The sequence below is a fragment of the Aspergillus nomiae genome (genome assembly GCF_001204775.2).
Source record: "Aspergillus nomiae NRRL 13137 chromosome Unknown contig00041, whole genome shotgun sequence".
Taxonomy (NCBI): Eukaryota; Fungi; Ascomycota; class Eurotiomycetes; order Eurotiales; family Aspergillaceae; genus Aspergillus; species Aspergillus nomiae.
The window spans coordinates 12,136-32,822 of record NW_015378096.1 but is presented as its reverse complement, the minus strand read 5'-3'; the positions used below and the strand labels follow the sequence as shown (position 1 = coordinate 32,822).

The 20,687-nt window shown below is 49.9% G+C and overlaps 9 protein-coding genes across 9 annotated transcripts; 6 read left to right on the top strand and 3 right to left on the bottom strand.

Moving 5' to 3' along the window:
• Positions 1-213: 213 nt before the first annotated feature.
• On the top strand, positions 214-919 carry ANOM_002189 (E2 ubiquitin-conjugating protein MMS2; the record flags this gene model as incomplete). Its single annotated transcript, XM_015547446.1, has 5 exons — positions 214-325; positions 394-473; positions 541-666; positions 726-805; positions 859-919. Exons 1-5 carry the CDS (start codon positions 253-255, stop codon positions 917-919), a joined length of 420 nt encoding a protein of 139 aa, XP_015409903.1. The 5' UTR covers positions 214-252.
• Positions 920-1,456: 537 nt separating this feature from the next.
• Positions 1,457-2,445, top strand: ANOM_002188 (LYR motif-containing protein; the record flags this gene model as incomplete). Its single annotated transcript, XM_015547445.1, has 4 exons — positions 1,457-1,510; positions 1,578-1,738; positions 1,808-2,154; positions 2,199-2,445. The coding sequence occupies exons 1-4, from the start codon at positions 1,462-1,464 to the stop codon at positions 2,443-2,445; spliced, it is 804 nt and encodes a 267-aa protein (XP_015409902.1). The 5' UTR covers positions 1,457-1,461.
• A 648-nt stretch (positions 2,446-3,093) lies between these two features.
• ANOM_002187 (RWD domain-containing protein) lies at positions 3,094-3,853 on the bottom strand (the record flags this gene model as incomplete). Its single annotated transcript, XM_015547444.1, has 2 exons — positions 3,094-3,728; positions 3,787-3,853. The coding sequence occupies 2 exons, from the start codon at positions 3,851-3,853 to the stop codon at positions 3,094-3,096; spliced, it is 702 nt and encodes a 233-aa protein (XP_015409906.1).
• A 451-nt stretch (positions 3,854-4,304) lies between these two features.
• ANOM_002186 (ACL4 family protein) lies at positions 4,305-5,557 on the top strand (the record flags this gene model as incomplete). The annotated part of the gene is made up of 2 exons (XM_015547443.1): positions 4,305-4,861; positions 4,924-5,557. The coding sequence occupies 2 exons, from the start codon at positions 4,305-4,307 to the stop codon at positions 5,555-5,557; spliced, it is 1,191 nt and encodes a 396-aa protein (XP_015409905.1).
• Positions 5,558-5,729: 172 nt separating this feature from the next.
• ANOM_002185 (putative histone deacetylase SIR2) lies at positions 5,730-9,450 on the top strand (the record flags this gene model as incomplete). The annotated part of the gene is made up of 8 exons (XM_015547442.1): positions 5,730-5,890; positions 5,945-6,198; positions 6,287-6,600; positions 6,657-7,211; positions 7,277-7,456; positions 7,514-7,681; positions 8,301-8,387; positions 8,560-9,450. 8 exons carry the CDS (start codon positions 5,730-5,732, stop codon positions 9,448-9,450), a joined length of 2,610 nt encoding a protein of 869 aa, XP_015409900.1.
• Positions 9,451-9,555: 105 nt separating this feature from the next.
• ANOM_002184 (RNA methylase family protein) lies at positions 9,556-10,025 on the top strand (the record flags this gene model as incomplete). Its single annotated transcript, XM_015547441.1, has 3 exons — positions 9,556-9,715; positions 9,771-9,895; positions 9,963-10,025. 3 exons carry the CDS (start codon positions 9,556-9,558, stop codon positions 10,023-10,025), a joined length of 348 nt encoding a protein of 115 aa, XP_015409904.1.
• A 64-nt stretch (positions 10,026-10,089) lies between these two features.
• Positions 10,090-10,926, bottom strand: ANOM_002183 (HIT domain protein; the record flags this gene model as incomplete). The annotated part of the gene is made up of 3 exons (XM_015547440.1): positions 10,090-10,346; positions 10,425-10,527; positions 10,624-10,926. 3 exons carry the CDS (start codon positions 10,924-10,926, stop codon positions 10,090-10,092), a joined length of 663 nt encoding a protein of 220 aa, XP_015409901.1.
• Positions 10,927-11,418: 492 nt separating this feature from the next.
• ANOM_002182 (B-type cyclin nimE) lies at positions 11,419-13,581 on the bottom strand (the record flags this gene model as incomplete). The annotated part of the gene is made up of 4 exons (XM_015547439.1): positions 11,419-11,934; positions 11,987-12,125; positions 12,183-13,433; positions 13,573-13,581. The coding sequence occupies 4 exons, from the start codon at positions 13,579-13,581 to the stop codon at positions 11,837-11,839; spliced, it is 1,497 nt and encodes a 498-aa protein (XP_015409909.1). The 3' UTR covers positions 11,419-11,836.
• A 1,611-nt stretch (positions 13,582-15,192) lies between these two features.
• Positions 15,193-20,428, top strand: ANOM_002181 (mitochondrial 54S ribosomal protein uL2m; the record flags this gene model as incomplete). Its single annotated transcript, XM_015547438.1, has 9 exons — positions 15,193-16,299; positions 16,369-16,431; positions 16,941-17,011; positions 17,754-17,839; positions 17,915-18,203; positions 18,266-18,785; positions 18,858-19,349; positions 19,406-19,654; positions 19,709-20,428. 9 exons carry the CDS (start codon positions 15,193-15,195, stop codon positions 20,426-20,428), a joined length of 3,597 nt encoding a protein of 1,198 aa, XP_015409908.1.
• Between the last annotated feature and the right edge of the window lie 259 nt (positions 20,429-20,687).

The following is a 20,687-nucleotide window of genomic DNA, read 5'->3' as shown; positions in this document are numbered from 1 at the left end:
GTAAAGCCAAGACGCTAATGGGGATAGGCTCCACACGTGACGCACCCAATCCGTTATCATCACGTGCGGGGTGACTCTTCAGGCCGATACGATACGCAGGGCAAACCGGGCGGTATTGTTGCTTGAAGGTGGGATTTGAGCCCCTCCTCCACTTCGGTCACAGAATTCCATTTTCCACCTCCATCCCTTATATTCTGCCAAAGCTATCTGTGCAATCTACTTTTATAAATCACACATTTCTATTATACAACAATGTCAGCTAAAATCCCCAGAAACTTCAAGCTCCTTGAAGAGCTCGAGAAGGGCGAGAAAGGCCAAGGAGCAGGTAAGCGTGACATCCCACCGACGGTTACATGCGCCATCCCGCTGATGTACATTGCGTTCACAAATCAGAGGCTTGCTCCTACGGTCTTGCGGACGGAGAAGATATGATGATGAGCAACTGGAACGGAACCATTCTCGGCCCTCCTCATGTTCGTCTTCCGGTGGTTCAACCAATGTCGTACAATATGGCAACGTCACTAATGCGGCAACATCCAGAGTGTCCATGAAAACAGGATATACAGTGTCAACATCCATTGCGGTCCCGATTACCCAGACAATCCTCCTGAGATCCAATTCATCTCACGGGTTAATCTGCCTTGTGTAGACCAACGAACCGGCAAGGTGCGGCTTCCATTGTATCCTTGATCATGCGGATGGCCTTTGACATTGATTCTGGCTAGGTCGATCCCACAAAACTGCCATGTTTGGCTCAATGGAAGCGCGACTATAGTATGGAGACCATTTTGCTCGAAATGAGAAGGTATGCAGCGCCCCGTTTTCCCCGTTAGATCAAGCCAACGCTTAGTATCTCAGATATATGGCTCTTCCGCAACACAAGAAGCTTCCTCAGCCTCCGGAGGGCTCGAACTTCTGAGTCGATGATATTGCAGGATACATGATCGGAGTATTGTGGTTAGTTTTGCGTCAGGTCTCATCATCTCATCTTTTCTCTTCTTTCATCATTAGAGCGTGTACAGTCTATGCATAACGGCAGGCATGGCGTGAACTCCTTCTGAGCCTTCAGTTCATTATTATTTAGAATATCTCGAAGTATCTATATGCCTCCAAGTGGTGGACTTACTACCTCGATAGGCCTAGGTAGGTTAAATCCTCGACTCTTGATTTGGGAAGAAACAAAATGCACGAATACGCCGGGACCTTCAAGCCGGTAGTAAATCGAAGTTGTGCGTGAACAGACTAGATTTGGGAGAATCCCGAGACACAATACAAGTGTTTCATGCAAGGCTTGATGTCCAAATGAGGATGGAATTATTTTGCCTATGTGCAATTGCCAGACCTTTGTGGTCTTTATACTAGCCACGGTCGTGTGCGTGATTCCCCTGCGACACGTGACATCACTTGACAGGCTTAATCGTCACAGGTCCTCCGTAGTAATCCCGTTAGCACTCTCGAACAATGCATAAAACCGTAGTTCCCAGGAAGTCTGGAGTGCATAGATTTGCCTGTAAGTTCAGGAACCATGTCAGCAAAGCTACACCATTGTCAGAATTAACACAATTCTCGTTCAATAGGTTTAGCACTTTATCGGGCACTTCTCCGACAATGCGCAAAATTACCGAACACCGCGCCGGAGCTTAGCAGCTGCAAGCCACTCATACAACAAAAATTTCAGAGATACAAGAAACTCCAAAGCCCGTCACAAGCAGTCAATGCCTTGAAAGCTGGGTATGAGGTATATACATGTTGCGCGATCTCTCTAGCACAGAACCGCCTCCGTGGCTAATTCTTCCCTATCTTTAAGGCTCTCGACCTGCTTCATTCAGCCTCGCAAGGAAATCAACGCAATACAAACCGCATTGTAGAGCTCATGTCAGAGATTCAGTCGATAAAGCAGAGAGAATCGGCGCTGCAGAGAGAGCTCTCTAAGAAGGAACCGAAGCCATTATCTCGGAAGCAACAAAAGACAAACGAGTCTCGGCGTTTACAAGACCAAACCGCCCGACGACATCCGGATGCCACTTCTATTCTTTCTCGTCCTCGACCCGTCGTGAGCGGCAAGCGTCGGGTTCCCGTTCTTGTGAACGCTCGGGGAGTGCCCTTCCTGCGTATCAAAAAACCCCAACCCAAGAATTTAAGCGGCGTGATACGGTCAAAACTTGAAAATCGATGGAACCGTATTCAACGCGGGATAGGCTGGACCGTGAATTACTGTTTGCCAATGACGAGGATAACTGGGACGCTTTGACGACTGGGTCTGAGCCCGACACATGGGCTGAAGGGGTCAAAGACGCATTGGGGACGCTTAACCAGCAAATCCATGACTCTGACAAGAAAAACATAGAACTTGCAGAGGCCATGTGGAATATTGTTCTTGCCGAGCGCAAGTTGGCAGCCGAGGAAGAAAAACAGAAGTCGACTGAAAAGCCAAGTGACACTTGATTTCCTACATGGCCTGATGCGGTAAGGTCCTATACGATTGGATGTGCCACCCATGTTGTTCTGCTCCGCAATCGAACACGGAACAGAGCACGACAGAAGAATGCCATTCCAGGTCGTCTCCTGGCACTTGCATGGTAACAATAGCGGTCGCATCGTCTACGTTGTACAATAAACGAGCTCGTATACATGTAGACGGCCGCCACCCTCTTTTAACACTGTTCAAGGGGTGGAATATCCCCAGAAACGAGCCACATGCCGACTGAACATAACCTATTGCAAACTAAGATAGGACTTGTTCACCACTCGTCCGTCTAGTTCGAATTCCTCTGCACACGAGGCTGTGAACCTGGAGACCAGGCGATATGCATTTATCCAACTTTCAAACTACCTAGAAATATGAATAAGTCATACTTGCATCCCAATTGCGAAACAAGGTCCTTTTCAGTATAATTTCTATTTCTGCATAGATTTACGAAAGAGTGGACGGGGTTTAATAAGGTAAAGAGACAGAAACATTGTCTGTCCATGAACGTACGCCAGCTGCTAGAGTCAGAGTAGAGGTATTTACAGAACTTCATCTATTTGCATGACGCTAGAGTATAAGATAGAAGGACTCATAACAGGTAAAGTCGTCAAGATAGCGATACGCTACGCAGCAAGCTTCATCTTCTCAACAGCAGGCAAAGCATCTTCACCTTCCTCATCAAAGTCTCCCTTGCCAGCGAACCCTCCCTCCCATAGTTGTCTCCCAGTCATCTTCTTCTCTTCCTTGCCCGGAGTCTTCTTATTGGCTTTCTTATCCTCCGCTTCTTTCTCTTCTCGTTGCCTCTTCTCCTCTTCCTCCATCTCCGCCTTAAACTTCTCTAGCCACTCTAGGAATGTCTCTCTGGTCACGGCTGTACCATGGAACTTTCGATTCTCCTCCTCTTCCGCCTTAGCGGCTTCCTTCTCTTTCTCCGCATGGACAGCATTCACCCGCTCGGACATTAATTGTTCGGCATTCTCCTTGAGAGCACTGACGAGGGTGAAAACCATGGCCATCCCCAGGTTCTCCTCAATAGTAGGCTGTAAGGATTCGAGTAGTTGGTCCCGATCTTCCTGGACATCTAGCCGAGGGTGTCTGGGGGCGTTCGGGGGAGCGGATAGTTCGAGCTCCGGAGCAACATCGGGATAATCTGCAGGATATGAGACCTGCAGGAGCAACACGGGCTGTTCAGCTTCTTCGACGTCATTGTCCGGCGCGTCGAGGACGATTGATATCCTGTATGAGGTATCCGATAAATCTAAGAATGTTAACAATAAATAGCCCTTTGGTGCGCATAAACGAAGCTGTAATCTCACCTGTGATTTCCTCTGGGAAAATGGAATCGAGCACCTCGCGCTCTTCAATCTGATCTTCGCGGCCCATACTGTTTCAATTCTGCGCCGATGGGGGGGGTTGGAGGGGTACGAGTAGTGGGTGTTGCAAAGCGAGAACGACCGGATTGCCGCGCCCACACAAGGATGGCTACTTCAAGTATATAGCACTGTAGATGTAAGATGCGACAAGACAGCAGGGCAATCCTTTGCTGCGTGAATTAAAGCTGGCTGGCGTAGGATTCGGTCATGAAGTACCCCATGTATAATATTGCAGTCCCACATGCAAACCAGACAAACAGATAAGAAAATGCCCAAAATTATTTGATCCGAAAAGGGAATTTCAATGCTCCGCTTTCTTGACCTTCCAAAGCTCCCCAAGTATATAAATCTATCTTCTGCAAGAAATTTACTGCCATAGATCTTTTCCTTCCTTTTTGATCCGTTCACTTGAACTGTTAGAGTACGTTGAATATCTCTCTTATATAATCTAAACGCCGATCATGGGTAAACCCAGACCTCACAAAAAGAAAGCATCCAAATCCAAGTCCAAGTCCGTTCTCAGCGCTGGCGGCTCGGTCTCGAAACAGAAAATGAACGAAGATCCTTCCAAGCTCCTCGAACAAGCGACAACACTCCTCCAGACAGGACAGCCAGATGTAGCGCTTCCGGTTGCCCAACAGGCGCTCGAACTTGCGCCGGCCAATTCGCCCGCCCAGCTTTCGGCCTTGAACATCGTCGCGGAGATCTACGTTGAACTGGGTGAAATTGATGTGGCGAGGCAGCATTTTATGCGCGCGGTTGAGCTGGACCCGACTGGCGCAATTCCTGAAAGCCAGGGAGGTGGCGCTGAGAAGTTCATGTGGCTTGCTCAATTGAGCGAGCTTGGAGGCAAGGACAGTGTTCAATGGTTTGAGAAGGGTGTTTCTTGTCTCAGGCAAGTTATTCAACAGCTTGAACAGAACCCGGGTCCTGCAGAAGCTATTGAGTTGGAGGAGAAGAAACGGAAGATGGCAAATGCCCTATGTGCTGTTGCTGAGATCTACATGACCGATCTTTCGTGAGTTATTGCTCTATGTCCTTGGTTGGTCCGTGGAGTTCCTTTAATTTAACAGCGACTAGGTGGGAAGAAGATGCTGAAGCCCGTTGCGAAACTCTCATTACAGAGGCTCTTTTGGTCAACTCAAATGCACCGGAAGTGCTACAGACTCTCGCCTCGATCCGAATCTCACAGCTGCGAACGGATGAGGCTCGCGCGGCACTCACAAAAAGTCTTGAGCTATGGAAGGACCTACCACCCGAGGACCCGACAGTCCCCGACTTCGCTACAAGGATAAGTTTGGCTCGTCTATTGATGGAGGTCACCATGGAGCTTGAAGCACTTGAGGTCCTAGAACGTTTGATCTTAGAAGATGACCAGAGTGTAGAGGCATGGTATCTCGGAGGATGGTGTCTCTATCTTCTCGCCGAGAAGAAGGAAGCGCCCAAGGAGGAAGAGCTGGACAGTGAAACTCCCGAGGCAAGACGCCATGCCTCACTGGTCGCTAGCCGGGAATGGCTGAAGCAGAGCTTGACCCTCTACGAATCGATTCAATACGAAGATGTGAGGCTCAAGGAGCATGCGGATGAGTTGGTCGAAGCGATGAACAAAGAATTAGGGGAAGATATGGAGGATGACGGGGAAGGTGAGGAGGGAGTGGAGGGCTGGGAGGACGAGTTTGAGTCGGACGGCGATCAGGAGATGGCCGATTCATGAAAAATTGCATGATCTTATGAGAATCCTGTCATGATACCAACCTATAGAAAAAAGTCACTACTGTTTACGATATACGAACGACGTGGCCCGCGTCCAGGGGGCGTGGTTGATTGACTGGCCGACCCTCTTTTTTTGTATCCGTCCGCCGTAAGCCCACTTCGCTCGTAAAGCCATGCGATACTTATTGGCCCATCCTCCTTTGTCACTTGATACTACCGACTTATCGCCCCAGAAGCCGGTGTCGGATAAATCCGCTCCGACCGCTTTCCCCGGAGATTCGCAGAGCCAGATTTATCCCGGCAGATCGTACATTCGCGTGGCGAAAAATTCAATGTGAGTTGAGGCGTTGTCATTGAGGTTGCTGGAAGCGTCCTATCTCCCATACAGGATGGACCTTATACCAGCACCCGGCGGGGAGAGCTCTTCGTTGAAGAATCCGGTGGTCGAAGTGGAAGCCGTCGATATGACCTCCGCGGAAGTGGAAGGGACCGTTGCGACAGAGAATCCTCTCTCTGCGCAAGGCAATGTATCTCCGTCGGAAGAGGACTCGGATAGTGGTGAATCGGGAGACGAATGGGAAACACAGTCACTCTATGAAGACGCTATCCAAGTCCTTCGTGACGAGCAACTTCGGGAAGGGGGTAAGCGTTTCATACTTCGCGCAATGCGCCTGAGCCTTTGCATGCTTCAAATTTCATCCGTTCGTTCGCTGACCTTTCCCGCCTTTAGTAGTACCTGATGCTTGTACATTAGACGAGGCGATTGCATTCCGAAACCGCCTCCATGAAGTTGGCAAGGCCGCGTTCGTTGAGGAAACTATTGCCCAGGACAAAGTAACGGCGAAGAAGCTATGCACTGCATTTGGGATCATGCCCCCGGCTTTCCTTGAGGGCGCGCCGGACGAGGCCTATCACCCTTTGCTTGCGATTGGGATCTCGCAAGAGTTCTCTCGCCGGAAGAAGCTTCCACAGTATAACACGATCGACGATGCGGTCAAGTTACTTCAGGAGTCTAAGAATATTATTGTTTTGACGGGCGCTGGTGTGAGTGTCTGCTTTAGATTATCCGTGATGTATGTATGCACTAATGGTGTCGCCAGATCTCCACGAGTCTCGGTATCCCCGATTTTCGGTCCAAGGACACCGGACTCTACTCGCAATTGGCGCATTTGGGTCTAAGCGATCCGCAGGAAGTTTTCGATATTCATATCTTCCGCGAGGACCCGAGCATCTTCTACTCGATTGCGAAGGATATTTTGCCTACTGAGAAGAAATACTCGCCAACTCATGGGTTCATTCGACTTTTGCAGGATAAAGGAAAGCTCCTGACCAACTACACCCAGAACATCGATAATATCGAGGCGAACGCAGGCGTTCTTCCCGAGAAGATTGTGCAGTGCCATGGCTCATTTGCCACGGCCACCTGTGTTAAATGCCAGTATCAGGTGTCAGGCGATGCGCTCTACGAGGACATCAGGAAGGGGAACGTTCCTGAATGCACTTCCTGCCAGAAGGAGATTGAGGAAGACTCTTTGAGGCCACAGGGGCAAAAGCGCAAACGTAGCACGAATGGGACACACAAGAGCCGAAACTCTGATGGGGACGAGAGCTCTGAAGAGGAAGACTACGAGCTCCCTACCCCCGGGGTGATGAAGGTGCGTGCAGCATCAGCCTTGCTCTTCTACCCCACAGTTTATCCACTAACCTACCTTTATTTTAGCCTGACATCACCTTCTTTGGCGAAGATCTTCCCGACGAGTTCGGACAGCGTCTGATTCGCCATGACCGTGACAAGGTAGATCTGGTCATCGTCATTGGTACCTCGTTGAAAGTCGCTCCTGTAGCAGAAGTGCCAGGCGTGTTACCCCGTCATGTGCCTCAGATCTATATCTCTCGGACTGTAGGTGATCTCTTAACAACCTTATCCTCCAATTCATATGCTAACCATCCACCTTAGCCCGTGTCGCATACGGGCTTTGATATTGATCTCTTAGGCGATTGCGATGTGGTGGTGTCTGAGCTCTGTCGACGGGCTGGATGGGACTTCAAACATGAGATGATTCCTCCCGACGAAAAGGTCGAAATCACTCCTGCTGAAGGATATGAGTCACGACATGTGTTTAAGGTAGTCGGCGCATAGCGACGGTGTTCGGTCATAGGATCTCTGGTCCCTGTCTATTGAGGGACGGCGTACTGTACGGTTCTTCTTATGATGATGAAGTTGTTGCTGTGGGTTCTTGTTTTGGAGGGTTTCGTACGTATTGAAGGATGGACTTTTCTTTTGTTCCTTTAGACTGTTGTTGCGCTTTTCTTGATGCTTTTCCTCTAGAGATTGAGTAGCTACGGCTTCTGCGTTTAATTGACTTGAGCATGAACAACACCACGAAAGAAATCATCCACCATAATTTAGTACATTGTAGTCATGAATACTTTCTGAAGGGCAGGTTGAAGGATATAAGAGCTCTTGTGGGTTCCCGTTGCCTGCAACATCAGTAACAGAAATTCTGAGCGGCCAAAAAACTGAGAAGAAAAAATAAAATAAAATAAAAACCATCACGTTTACCTCGTACCACACAGCCATTGGCGCCTTCAACCCACCAGCACATAATCGACGGTCTAACTACCACACCAAGTACTATTCTGGGAACAAGAGCGATTCCAGACCCCGTCGATTAAGACTCAACAGGCCCGACCAAGTCTGGTGGGCTTCAGTCATCATGGAATATGTGATCCGCTTCGCGCAGGTCCACGAGACTTTTCGACGACCGGAAATCGAGTCTCTGGCCGCTCTGGCCGGAATTGATCTGGAAATCCTATATTACGACCAATTTGTATGTTCCTCTAAATACTTGATATAATTTATTTTGTTCCCCCTTGCAACATCTTTTACAACATTACACCAGTATACAAGCACTGAGGGGCAATAAACTGTCCCGCAGATTTCTCCCCACCTCACCCTATACTTATCCCACTGTATGCGAATGGAACTAACACGCGCACTAGTCACCATACTGCGTAGTAAAACTACCCAATGAGGCAGATGCACGCACCCTGATTTCGCGCAGTATCTTAGCCAAAGATATCTTCGAACTCTGGGGCCAAGGCACCAACTATGAGGAAGTGCACGCCGACGTCCGCAGGCGGACCCAGCACCGCTGGGATGAGTTCCAGAAAGTGTCGTTCCGGTTCACGATCGACTCATTTTCTGGGAAGCGCAGCATGGAGGCCAAGCGAGCCATCATCCAATCGTTCGCGTATCTGGGCTTCGACGGTCCCATCCGGATGAAGAACCCCGACGAGGACTTCTGGGTCCTGGAAGACTTCGTTTCAGACATTGAGATCGCGACGAGAGCGCCCGGTGCAACACACGCCTACAGCGACGTCCAGGACCCCAGGAAGATCTATCTCGGTCGCTGGATTGCGAACAGCAGTCGCGATATCGTCCTGAAATACGACTTGAAGAAACGCCGCTATATCAGTACCACGTCTATGGACGCCGAGCTGAGCCTCGTCACGGCCAATATGGCCCACGCTGCCCCCGGGAGACTGTTCTATGACCCTTTTGTTGGGACGGGGAGCTTCTGTGTTGCGGCAGCGCATTTTGGAGCCTTGACCTGTGGGTCTGATATTGATCCACGGAGTTTCAAGGGCAGGGAGAAGAAGGAGAAGGCGCCTATGGGGTTGTTTACCAACTTTCAGCAATATGGCATTGAGGGCAAGTTTATGGATGCGTTCTCTTCGGACTTGACGAACACACCGCTGTTGAATCGTCAGTTCTTGGATGGTATTGTCTGTGACCCTCCGTATGGTGTCCGTGAAGGCCTTAGGGTTCTGGGCACTCGGGACGGTAGTGGTCGAGAAGAGGTTATCATTGATGGCGTTCCAGCGCATTAGTACGTCCTTTCTTCGATGGTCCCCATTGGGTCCAGACTTTAACTAACATACGAACTCCAGTCGACCTGGTTACATCCCTCCTAAGAAACCGTACGCTTCGAAGCCATGCAGAACGATATTCTCGCCTTTGCGTCCCGGACCCTCGTCACCGATGGCCGTCTCTGCATGTGGATGCCCACCTCCATCGACGAGGATGTGGAGCTGCTCATTCCCATGCATCCACACTTGGAGGTTGTCAGCGTTTCCGTGCAGCCGTTCAATCAATGTTAGTAGAGCATCTATCAGATCTCACTAATATCTCTTATTAATCGCTACTCTAGGGTCCCGCCGATTGATCACCTACCGAAGACTACCCGAAGGACAGGTCTCCGACATTTCAAAGGCACGACAGAAGGGTGACTCGGAAGGAATCAGCGCCGATGATCTGAATGCGTTCCGGAGAAAGGTATGCCATGCAGATCGTCTATCATACACCATCGAAGATCGTAACTAACAAGTTTGAACCCGTTCAGTACTTCACGAAAAACCCTAACAAAAGATCCGAGAAAGGAAGCCCAGCACCGCAACAAAGCTGAGATGAATGAAATATGAACAGAAAAAGAATACGAAGCATGTACATAGAAAAAATAAAACATCCCACTAAAGCTTCCCCTTCACCTCCCTCTCATCACCAGATACCTCACATTCCAAGTCCACGCCCATCCTCAGAACCTCCTTCGCCAACTCACCCCGTAACAAACCCGCCAAGGCCTCGCCCTCATCATCATCCAACTCATCTCGCTGCCCACGCCCAAACATCACAAAGCTCGCCCGGGCAGCATTAGGCGCCGGGTTAGACGACGGCCTGGGAATGATGTGAAAATGGGCATGAGGAACCTGCTGCGCGGCCCTGACTCCTGTGCTTTACCATCAATACACTTGATCCCCAGGCTGGTCCATGAGTGTGACAAGAGGAAGAAAAGTCGGGACTATACCATTATTCTGTACCACGTTCCAGTTCCAGTCTGAGCTGCTGTCCTGGTCACCGGAGATGGTCCGCATGACGACGCGCGAGAGGATGGGTAGCCATTGGCCGAGCTGGATGTGATTAGTTCAATGTTTTACTTCAAGTGCTGCTGGAGATATCATGTAGACAATGGAAATGAATGAACAAAATAGGAGTGTAATACGTACCTCGCGGCTGACCTTCACGTCTACGTCGCCGAGTTTCTCATAATGCGTCCTGGGAATCACCAGGACATGGCCCCGGGTCAGGGGCATGATGTCCAAGAACGCTAGGACATGTTTGGTGGAGAGAATCAGATGTGCGGTTGGCTGGGTTGGGTCGGATGCGTCTGGTAGGGGGATTAGGGAAGTATATGGCTTGGTTGTATTTTGGGAATTGGGAGGAGTATTATCTGGAGTGAAGGCTGTTGGAGGGATAGGCGGGTATGTGCTCGCGATGTTACAAAAGGGACATGACGATGGCGTCGACATAGTGGCGTATTTGCGTTCTAGGGAGCTTGAGTGATCAGATATCGGTCTTAAATGATTTAGTTGTTTACGGAGAGGCCATACGAGACCTGAGGTGTGGGAATGTCAGGGCTGAGATGCAATCCAGCGGGAGTGGCAGAGCATCTCGCTGGACCTCGGTTCATGGGGGTTGATCGCTATACCGACTAAACAAATCCATAACGGTCACCCAGCAACTAATCCTCAGTCGCAAATGGTCCAGGTCTTTGAAAGCTGAAGCCAGCAGCTCCAGTGTACATTAAATTCCCTAAACACACATTACGATGACCCTCCTCCCCCTTCTATCCCATTTATCACCCCCGTAAAACACGAAACACACTAAAGATAACTCCAAAAACGTTTTTCCTTTCTTCCTGTTAGGTTTTTCCTTCCATTCGAGATACCATTTACCCCGTAACCTGCGGCCGTGGAAATGCAGCAGCACTTACATCGTCGCCTCCATTCTCCGAGGACGAGGAAGCGAACGTGCTGGCAGAAGAAGACCAGTGGGGAACCAAAAAAGAATTGCAAATACATTGCCGACCCTGGGCATCCGACGCCTGTAATACAAACAGGGGGAGAAGGAGAATGTAAAGGTATCAGAGGAAGTCAAGTGTGAAGAAACCCAGACACACTGCCAAATCGAAGAAAGCAAAGATGGAAAAGAAAGAGAAGAGCTTGAAAAGAGCGCCCGACGCCCCGAGTAGAAGTGAATAATGCAAACATCCGCAGCTGAAACAGAAAAATGCCGTCGTAAACATATGCAAGAGGTGTCCTATACCATCACAACCGAAGAAATGCCATATATCGAATCAACCAACTCCTCCCCTTACACCCATCCCGCCAAGGAGCAAGATCTTGGCTCATCACGGGTGTCGCAAACCCCCCTTCGTATTTATTCATGATCCTTGATATAGTTGTACGGTTCTGAGAGGGAGCTGTCGATGTACAGGTGGTGATACTTCTTGGCCCATTGGCGGGTCAAAATGGACGCTATGAAACCTGTCAGCCGCTGCAAACACGTCGAGACAAGGTCTGTGCTTACCTTTGAGGAACTTCTTGCTGGCATATTTCTTGAAGAACGCCTCGTGGCAGACCGGGCGGTGAAGATAGTCGATCATGAGACGGAAGACAGGGTCGATCTGCTCTTCGTCATATCCAGCATAATAAGCCAGGGTGGCATCCTACATCCCGTTAGCAATTCCCAGTGTCCCCACGCAGCAGCAATAATAACAACATACCCAAGGCCCACGCTCCAAAATGAGACGTGCTAGATACATGGCGGCGGCGGACACGTGACTTTGACGGTAAGCCATGAACCGGTGATCGAGTAGACTGATTTCCATCAGGTACTTTCCGAGGGTACGCGTTTGGATATCATAGTTGTCTGCCTTGGAAATACGACGCAGGAAGTTCATCGGGTTGGGATAGCTCATGTTGTACTCGAGAGTCGCCAAAATGTGACGCTCAGCGTCCAGAATCTCCTTATCGGTAAAAGTCTCGTCGGCGACGTGGCTGAAGTTGGCCACATGCGGCGAGAGGACCTCCTCGTACTTGGACGCGATGAACATAGCCGCAACTCCAACAAGTTGCAGACGATCCAGAGCCACCACCTCAGCCGACAGGAAACGATCGATGATATTGACAGCGAGGAAAAGGGTTTCAGGCAACAGGCGGAAACGGGTGTGAACCTCAATGAGCCAGTCAACAAGGATCCCACGCATCTTCCACTCCAGATCCGGTTGATGGTCAATGTAATGGGGGTTAGGTAGTGTCTCGAGTTCGAGGTCCTTCATGTATTCGAAGATCTCCACCACATATTCGGCCACCATCAAGGGGTCATCCAAATCCTCAGTATCCAAATCCTCCACGAGATCTTGGGCGGGCTTCTGCAGGGTCTTCTCAACAGGAGCTTCGACATTTTCCTTGGCGGGAGCCTTCTCAGCGACAAGCTTCTTTTCGGTGAGCTTCTTCTCGGTGAGCTTTTTCTCGACCTCCACCTTCTTGCGGGGTGGCTCTTCGACCAACACGTCTTGCGTGGTTTTTTGGCGCTTCTGTGCACTATCCTTGATAGATCCGGGTCCCGAGCGTTTTTCCTTATCCTCCGTAGGCTTCTTCGTGTTGGTGGTTTTGTTTGTCAGGGCAGTAGTACGCGACGAGTTGGTGCGGGTGAGCTTCGCAACGCCACCAGCCTGCATTGTAGCTTTGGATGTCAAGCCAACCTTGGTCGCGGCTGGTTTCTTTCCCTCCTTTGCGCCGCCGTTCTCGCCCTTGGTGACATTGCTTACATCACCTAGGGCAGCGCGCCTCCTTGTGGTACCAGCGGTCGCGGTTGAGGTAGCGGCTTTCTTGGTCTCAAGAGGTTTCTTAGTGGCGGCAGTGGAGACGTCACCTGCGGATAGAGCTGCAGCCTTGGCCCGTGTGAGACGCGTCGAAGGTCTGTTCTCGTCATTCTCGTTCATGGTGCTCCGTGTACGGAGGCTGCGAGCCTGCTGCGGTGTCTGTTAGAAGATCTTGTAATGGACAGAAAAAGAAATAAAAAAAATTAAAATTAAAAAAAAACAAGCAACAGTCGGTGGAGGTGAGGGTCTGGTAAGAGTCAACGCGTCATAGGAGCTGTGGAAAGCTTACCGTAGGCATTGCGAGGGAAAAGAAAGGCGAAAGGGATGTCCGAAGGTGAAGAAAATATAAGAAGGTTGATTATGGTTATTGCGGTTCCTGTCCTTGTCGTCTGGTCAGCATTCCAATGAAGATATTCCCTTGGAGAGTGGAGCTTTAAAATACCAACGGCTTGGGGAACCACTCAAGTCTGGACAACGCGTGAATATTTGACTAACCTTAGCAACGGGAGATAATGCAAGGTGTCAGGAGTAGGATTGGAGGGGAGTTGAAAAGGATTTGGCGTGAGGAAGGCTTAAAGTAGGGACATATATGACTTTTGTTGACGCTGTTGACCAGTGATCCGGATCACGTTAATTGCAACGGCGCGCTCCTCCAAGTTAAGATCTGTACAGTAGAAGATAATAGACCATAAAACAGAGATGGTGATGATCAATGACGCGAGGAATGCAGGTTAAAGTGGGTTTTGGTCCTCCCTTAAAAGTCAGGATCCCCGTTCGAGGAGGTGTTTGATGGGGGTGGTTGGCAGAGAAAGAGGTGGTAAACTTGACAGGGCACAGAGGATGTTTGGCCCTACTCTTAGCGCGGAAATCGGTCAACCTGAGAGAAAAGATGCCCCACAGCACCACCCAAGCCAGTGAAGTCGCGTGGAATGGTGGATTATCAAACCAAAAGTTATCCTGTACAGCGTAACGTAATTAAATGGCGATTATATGCAGATGCCAGCAAACCCGTCGAGTTGCTGTTCTCCGACAATGTATTATGAAAAAGTTATGTACGCGATGAAAAAAGTGGAGAGACGCGGGAAGAAAGGGAAAAGGGAAGCAGAAGTGTTGTCTTGGAAAGGAGGAGGAAGAGAGAGTTCGAAGGGAAAGATGCAGAAAGGGGGATGCAAGCGTAATAACTACTGCGAGACGACCCCGACTGAGGTCATGCAAGTTCTGTTCCAGAGACTGATAGCATCGTATGTGTATGTATGGAGACGATGACTTGGGCCACGATTGATCGTGAATCACACCGGAAATAGCTGGTAACGATACCGTCACGGCCGGAAAGCATAAGTCACTGTGGTGGAGGGAGCAGATCGTCATCCATGGTCGATGCCTGAACTCGGCCAGGCAAGAAGACGCCGTCGCGAGAAAAACGTGAGGCGGCGCGGCCACGACTCCCCAAACAATGCCCCGTTGCCGGGCAACCACGGGTTTTCTTCGCTTTTGGGTTCTCTCGCCCGACGTGTTACCGTGTCGCGGCATCCCGTGACCAGCGCTTCCTTGAGCCACAATGGAGAATACAGTGGCGGTGCAGTTCCAATCACGTGGATGGGAGCAAGCCACAGGAGCAGCCCAAGCCCGAGAGACAATTTTGCTCCGCAACAAAAAGAGTTGGCCGACGACGTCTCATCACCGGCCATTGACAGCGCTCCGATTGGGCTTTGGGTGGTGTCCGAGTCAATTTGTTACCGGTGTTTTGATCTTTACCTTTTTGTCCAAGCAGGCATGTGTAAGCAGTAATCCGTTGGCACATTGGCATACACTGTTGCGAAGGCTTGCGGTCCTACTTGGAACACTTTCCGCCGGATCAATTCTTGGGGTTTCCGTCTGAATTTCTCTCTAAATACTCCCCTACCTCATCATGCTTCAACCCAGATTGGCCTTGACAGGCCTTCGTCTTCCGTTCAGATGCCTATCTTCGGTGTCTTCTAGGTCCTACTCAAGTGTTGTGCCCGAAAAAGAGACCCCCCCGACGGAGTCTTCGACGTCAACCTTCGACCCAAGCATTGCTTTTGCTCCCCCTCCTACGCGAGATGATGCAGGAGTTCAAATTCGATCTTATAAGCCCCGGACTCCCGGTATCCGGCACTTGCGGAGACCGATCAACGATCACCTTTGGAAAGGACGACCAGTACAGAAGTTGACGTTTCCCAAGCGAGGACAAAGTAAGGGTGGCCGTAACAACACTGGTCGAGTAACCATCCGGCATCGTGGTGGTGGCCACAAACGTCGTATCCGAATTGTCGATTTTGCACGAACCGCTCCTGGTCCTCATTTGGTGGAACGGATTGAACATGACCCTGGGCGAAGCGCTCACATTGCGTTGGTCCGCAGCCAAGAAACCCAGCGCCTGAGCTACATTCTGGCCGCGGAAGGAATGAGAGCTGGCGATGTTGTTCAGAGTTATATGTCTGGTATCCCGGAAGACCTGTGGAAAAGTATGGGAGGTGTCGTCGATCCTGGTGTGCTCGCCGCAAGGACCGCTTGGAGAGGAAACTGCTTGCCATTACACATGATTCCCGTTGGTACGTTGATATTCAATGTCGGCTTGCGGCCGAATAAGGGGGGCCAGCTCTGCCGTAGCGCCGGTACTTTTGCAACCGTTATTGCGAAGGGCAGCAATACTCAGGCTGCACAGAACGAGCAGGCTCAAGAAGAGGGTGCCGAGGAAAAGAAACCCTTGTCCCAGCGTGAGCAGCAGAAGCAGGAACGTATTGCAAAGCATATCACCATTCGTCTCCAAAGTGGTGAAGTCCGCCTGATTCATAAGGATTGCTGCGCGACCGTCGGCGTTGCCAGCAACCCGAACTACCAGTACAGCCAACTCGGAAAGGCTGGCCGATCGCGCTGGCTGAACATTCGCCCCACTGTCCGTGGTCTTGCCATGAACGCCATGGACCATCCCCATGGTGGTGGACGAGGAAAGTCCAAGGGTAATGTTGATCCGAAGAGTCCTTGGGGTCTACCGGTATGTGTTCTACCCTTGATCGATTAATATCTGCGTTTGATGCACGTGGGACTGACCTTTTCTGTTTAGGCGAAATCCGGTTATAAGACTCGTCCCAAGTGGAAGGTCAACAAGGCTGTGGTTGTCCCCAGAGTCCGTAACCAGGGCAAGCGTCGTAGAGGATACAGCTAAACGTATCGCCGTCGTCCTTCTTTCGTCTCTTTCTCTTCCCTTCTACGCAAGTACGACTATGCTTCCTTTGCGAATAGTGCCCAGAAGGCTCGATTGCTGCTATTTCCCACCCAGCAGCCACTATCGCTTTCATGATGTCTATCCGGATTCCTTTTCTCATTGTGCTTGCTTTCTTTGGGACTGCATGGAGATGACAGGTTCGTTCATCTTGTACTATACATCAGCTCTACATCGGTCGTAGGGTGTATGATTTTGAATGCTCTGGGGAGCTCTTCATGTCTCTCTTGCTGTTCGGGCTTTTGCGACCATGTTTCTCCCGTGCTGCTCGCCTGTCCTATACCGTGGCGTTGATTTTCTGTATTATATGCATTCAGTATCTAGATCCAATATGGAATATGGAACATGGAATTGGTTTCAGCTCTAGTAAATCTGTTCGTACGAATTGAGGTGATCTCAATTCTCTGCCCTAGATTCAGGGTCAAAAGCGCTCCGTTCGGGATGCATGGGACATGCGAGCTCTGATAGGTGCGGCGAAGACTACGTAAGCCGGAGATGCCTGGACTCTTCCAGAAAGAGTAACGGCTAGAGGACGTACTTATCGTCCTAAGACTACGAACTAGACTACCGATACCAACTCCGATATGCAAATGACGTCCTACGCTCGCTGATAGACCACTCATAAATGCCATTCTCTCCTTCGTACGGAAAGTGATGCGGCTGGTTTGATTCCCGTGTACAGCACAACAATCATTGCAAATCTGCGGTCTTGGTGGCGCTGGATTCGAACAACACCAAATTCCATCTGATCCAGGTCAACATAATTTTGTCTAAACAACCATCCTCCCAGGTGATGGATCTGGAACGCCTCTGATACTTTTATGAGCTTTGGTTTCTCTTATCGTCTAATGCCCCTGGCGCTACCGGTCATTGATAGTTTCGTTATTGGGGTCTGGCACCTCCTATCAGCCGACGGGTATCCAAGCTCTACTTAATCGCAATCCGAATTAAAGTCACTATCCGATCTTCTCCCTTCACAGTCCATTGTACCGCTCACTGGCCATGGCGGACTCTCTCGACGGGCCTTTCTTTCCTCCAACCACCCAAACTTCCTCAACCCAGCCACTACATACTTCGATGGATCACGATACTGCATCGGCTCATGCAGGGCACATCGATCCAGACAGTTCCTACGTTCCCCGCCCGAAGCGCATTGCATGTGTCGTCTGCCGACGAAGAAAATTAAGATGCGACGGAAGGAAACCAAGCTGTGGTACTTGTTCCAGGTTGGGACATGAATGTGCGTACGATGAAGTGCGCAAGAAAAGCGGTCCAAAGCGGGGTTATGTGAAGCAGTTGGAGGCGCGGTTAGGTATGTGACAAATGGTCGTACTCTGTCCATGCATTCGTTAAGATTGTTTCGGTGCTAATGCTGTGCTCTCACCAGCACAAGTCGAAACCTTACTGAAGACGCAGGAGGTGAACCCTTCCCAGAACAGCCAAGGGAATAGCGCCAACATCGCAGCACCGAAAGAGTTCGTCGGCATCCCGGAGGCGGTCCCGTTCACAAACGGTATTGATGCGCCTATGTCATCCCCCGAAGGCGAAATCAACAATATTCAGTCAAACGATACATTCTTGGCACCAGGACTAGATCGCACGGGTAATTTTGGGTGGGACATGATAAGTTTGGGGCTGGAAGAACCTCTGCCTGACCGAGAAATCATTGACGAACTGTATGTATTGGGCTTGGTATCAAATCCAAGGATTTTGAGCTGTGCTGATCATATCATGACAGAAATAAGATCTACTTTGAGAAAATCCACCCTTATATGCCCATCTTACACCGTCCCAGGCATTTGGCAGCTATGGATCTAGCTCCAAGCGTACGACCTCCCGTGTGTTTGCAATACATTACCTGGTGCCAAGCTGCGTCTGTCAGCGAGAAATATTCAAATTTACATGCGCTTTTCTACCAGCGAGCCCGCAAATACGCAGAACTGGACGAGATGAAGGGACTGGGGGAGAGCATCTTGTCTTTGCCGTACTGCCAAACATGGTTACTCATCGGCACATATGAATTTCGAATGATGTTCTTCCCGCGGGCATGGCTCAGTGTTGGTAAAGCTGCAAGGTTGGCACTTATGCTCGGCTTGAATCGATTGGATGGTATGGGCCTTGAGGTAAAACAGTCATTACCGCCAGCAAGAGATTGGACAGAGAAGGAAGAACGACGGAGGGTGTTCTGGATGGCTTTCTGTATCGACCGTTTTGCAAGCGTCGGGACCGGATGGCCAGTTCTTATCGATGAGAGAGATGTTAGTGATGCCTCTTCTAATATTCCTTCCTGATATTCTTCAAAATCTCAATAGCTGACCCTGTCTGAGTAGGTCAAAACGAACCTACCTGCTACCGAAGAAGCGTTCGTCAAGAGCAAACCGCAGAGGACTCTACGCGTTGAGGACATTCTGGCGGGTGATGGACTCTCCACCTTGTCGTCGTTCGGGAGTGTTTCTTTCATGGCATACATGTTTGGACGGAACCTTTCCCACCTGCATCGTCCTGATCCTCAAGACAATGACCATGACTTGAATGGGCTGTATTGGCAGCGGCACAGATCGCACGATAACGTCCTACTACACTTTGCCCTAGCAATGCCCAACCATCTCCGACTGCCAGCTGGAATGTCTGATCCCAATGTCATCTTCTGTAACATGGCGATCCATACTTCCACAATATGCCTTCATCAAGCTGCTATCTTCAAGGCCGAGAAAAACAGGATGCCCGAACAGATCATCACAGAAAGTAAACGAAGATGTATTGTCGCCGCAGATCAAATCTCTAATATTATGAAGATGATCAGCCACATGGACCTGACGGCCGTAAGTCTCAAGAAACAGTTGTCATTATGCTATTGTCATGGACTAATCGATTCTAGTTAAACCCCTTCATGTCATACTCTGTCTATGTCGCTGCGCGCGTCTTCGTACAGTATCTCAAATCCCGCCCCGACGACTCAGCTGCTCGTTCCTCTCTCGGATTTGTCTTCACCGCACTCGATGCGATGAAGAATAAGAACCCCTTGACCGAATCTTTCCTCGTCCAATTGGACGTCGATATTGAAGGTACTCCATTCCGAGACATTCGACAAGCAAAAAGGCCTCGTATCACAAACGTGCCAAACAAGGTAAATCTCCGCAGAGAACGATCTCCCAACATCACAATCTCTAATGATCAACAGGGTCGTGGCTGTACCCCCCTCGTACCATTAGACCAATCCCAAAAGCAACAATCTCTATCGGCTGGCCCACAGCAAAACTACTACACGCCCTCATCTCTCCCCTCTCGTGAAGAGCAGAGTCTTGCACAACTACAGAACAGAAACCCTCCTTCAGATCCTTTCGCGAAATCACCGTTTAATCTCAGCTCGGGAACTGAATCTGGACCAGGGACTGACACAGGTCTTTCGCCTGAGTTCACCGACAAGAGTTCGAACAATAGTCCAGCGTCAAACGATCCATCAATACTAAACCCGACTACCATACACGACCCGTCTTCTTCAACCTACATGCCCTTGGATCAATCCTCGCCTCTAAAGCAGCAGCTATCAACCTCATCATCTCTCAATCAAGCCAACCATCAACAATCACACCCCTCTCTCGACACTAGTAGCGCAGTAAACATGAGTATGGGTACCGGCCCATTTGGCGCATTTGATATCGGCTTCAATTCCCAGTTATATCCAACGGGCATGGTAACCCCCCTCGGCTCTAACGGTTCGGAAGGGTCGATTCCCATGCCCACGTGGGATTTCGGCGCGCCTCAAACGTCGAACGGCGAAAATGTCGACATGATCACTACCGGCATGGAATCATTAGAAGCACAGTGGGCACAATTACTAGGTTCAGGTCCAGGTACAGGCACAGGCACGGGTTGGGACTCATGGCGAAATCAAGCATAGGTTAGACTAAATTTCCGGTTTGCACCCTAATTTTTTGTATACTTCTCAATACCCCGGTTTGAAGCGCGGCGCGTTTGTTATATGAAAGTCATGTGGAACAATATAAAGATATATTCATTAGCTTAAGGCATGCGAGGCCAATATCAATCAACAATACTCCCGAAATGAACACAATTAGATACTCCACGGCCCTTAAACAATGTTGAGCAAGAATAAGCAAAGCGACAAAGGGTAAGAAAAGGAAAGGAAAGAAAGAGAG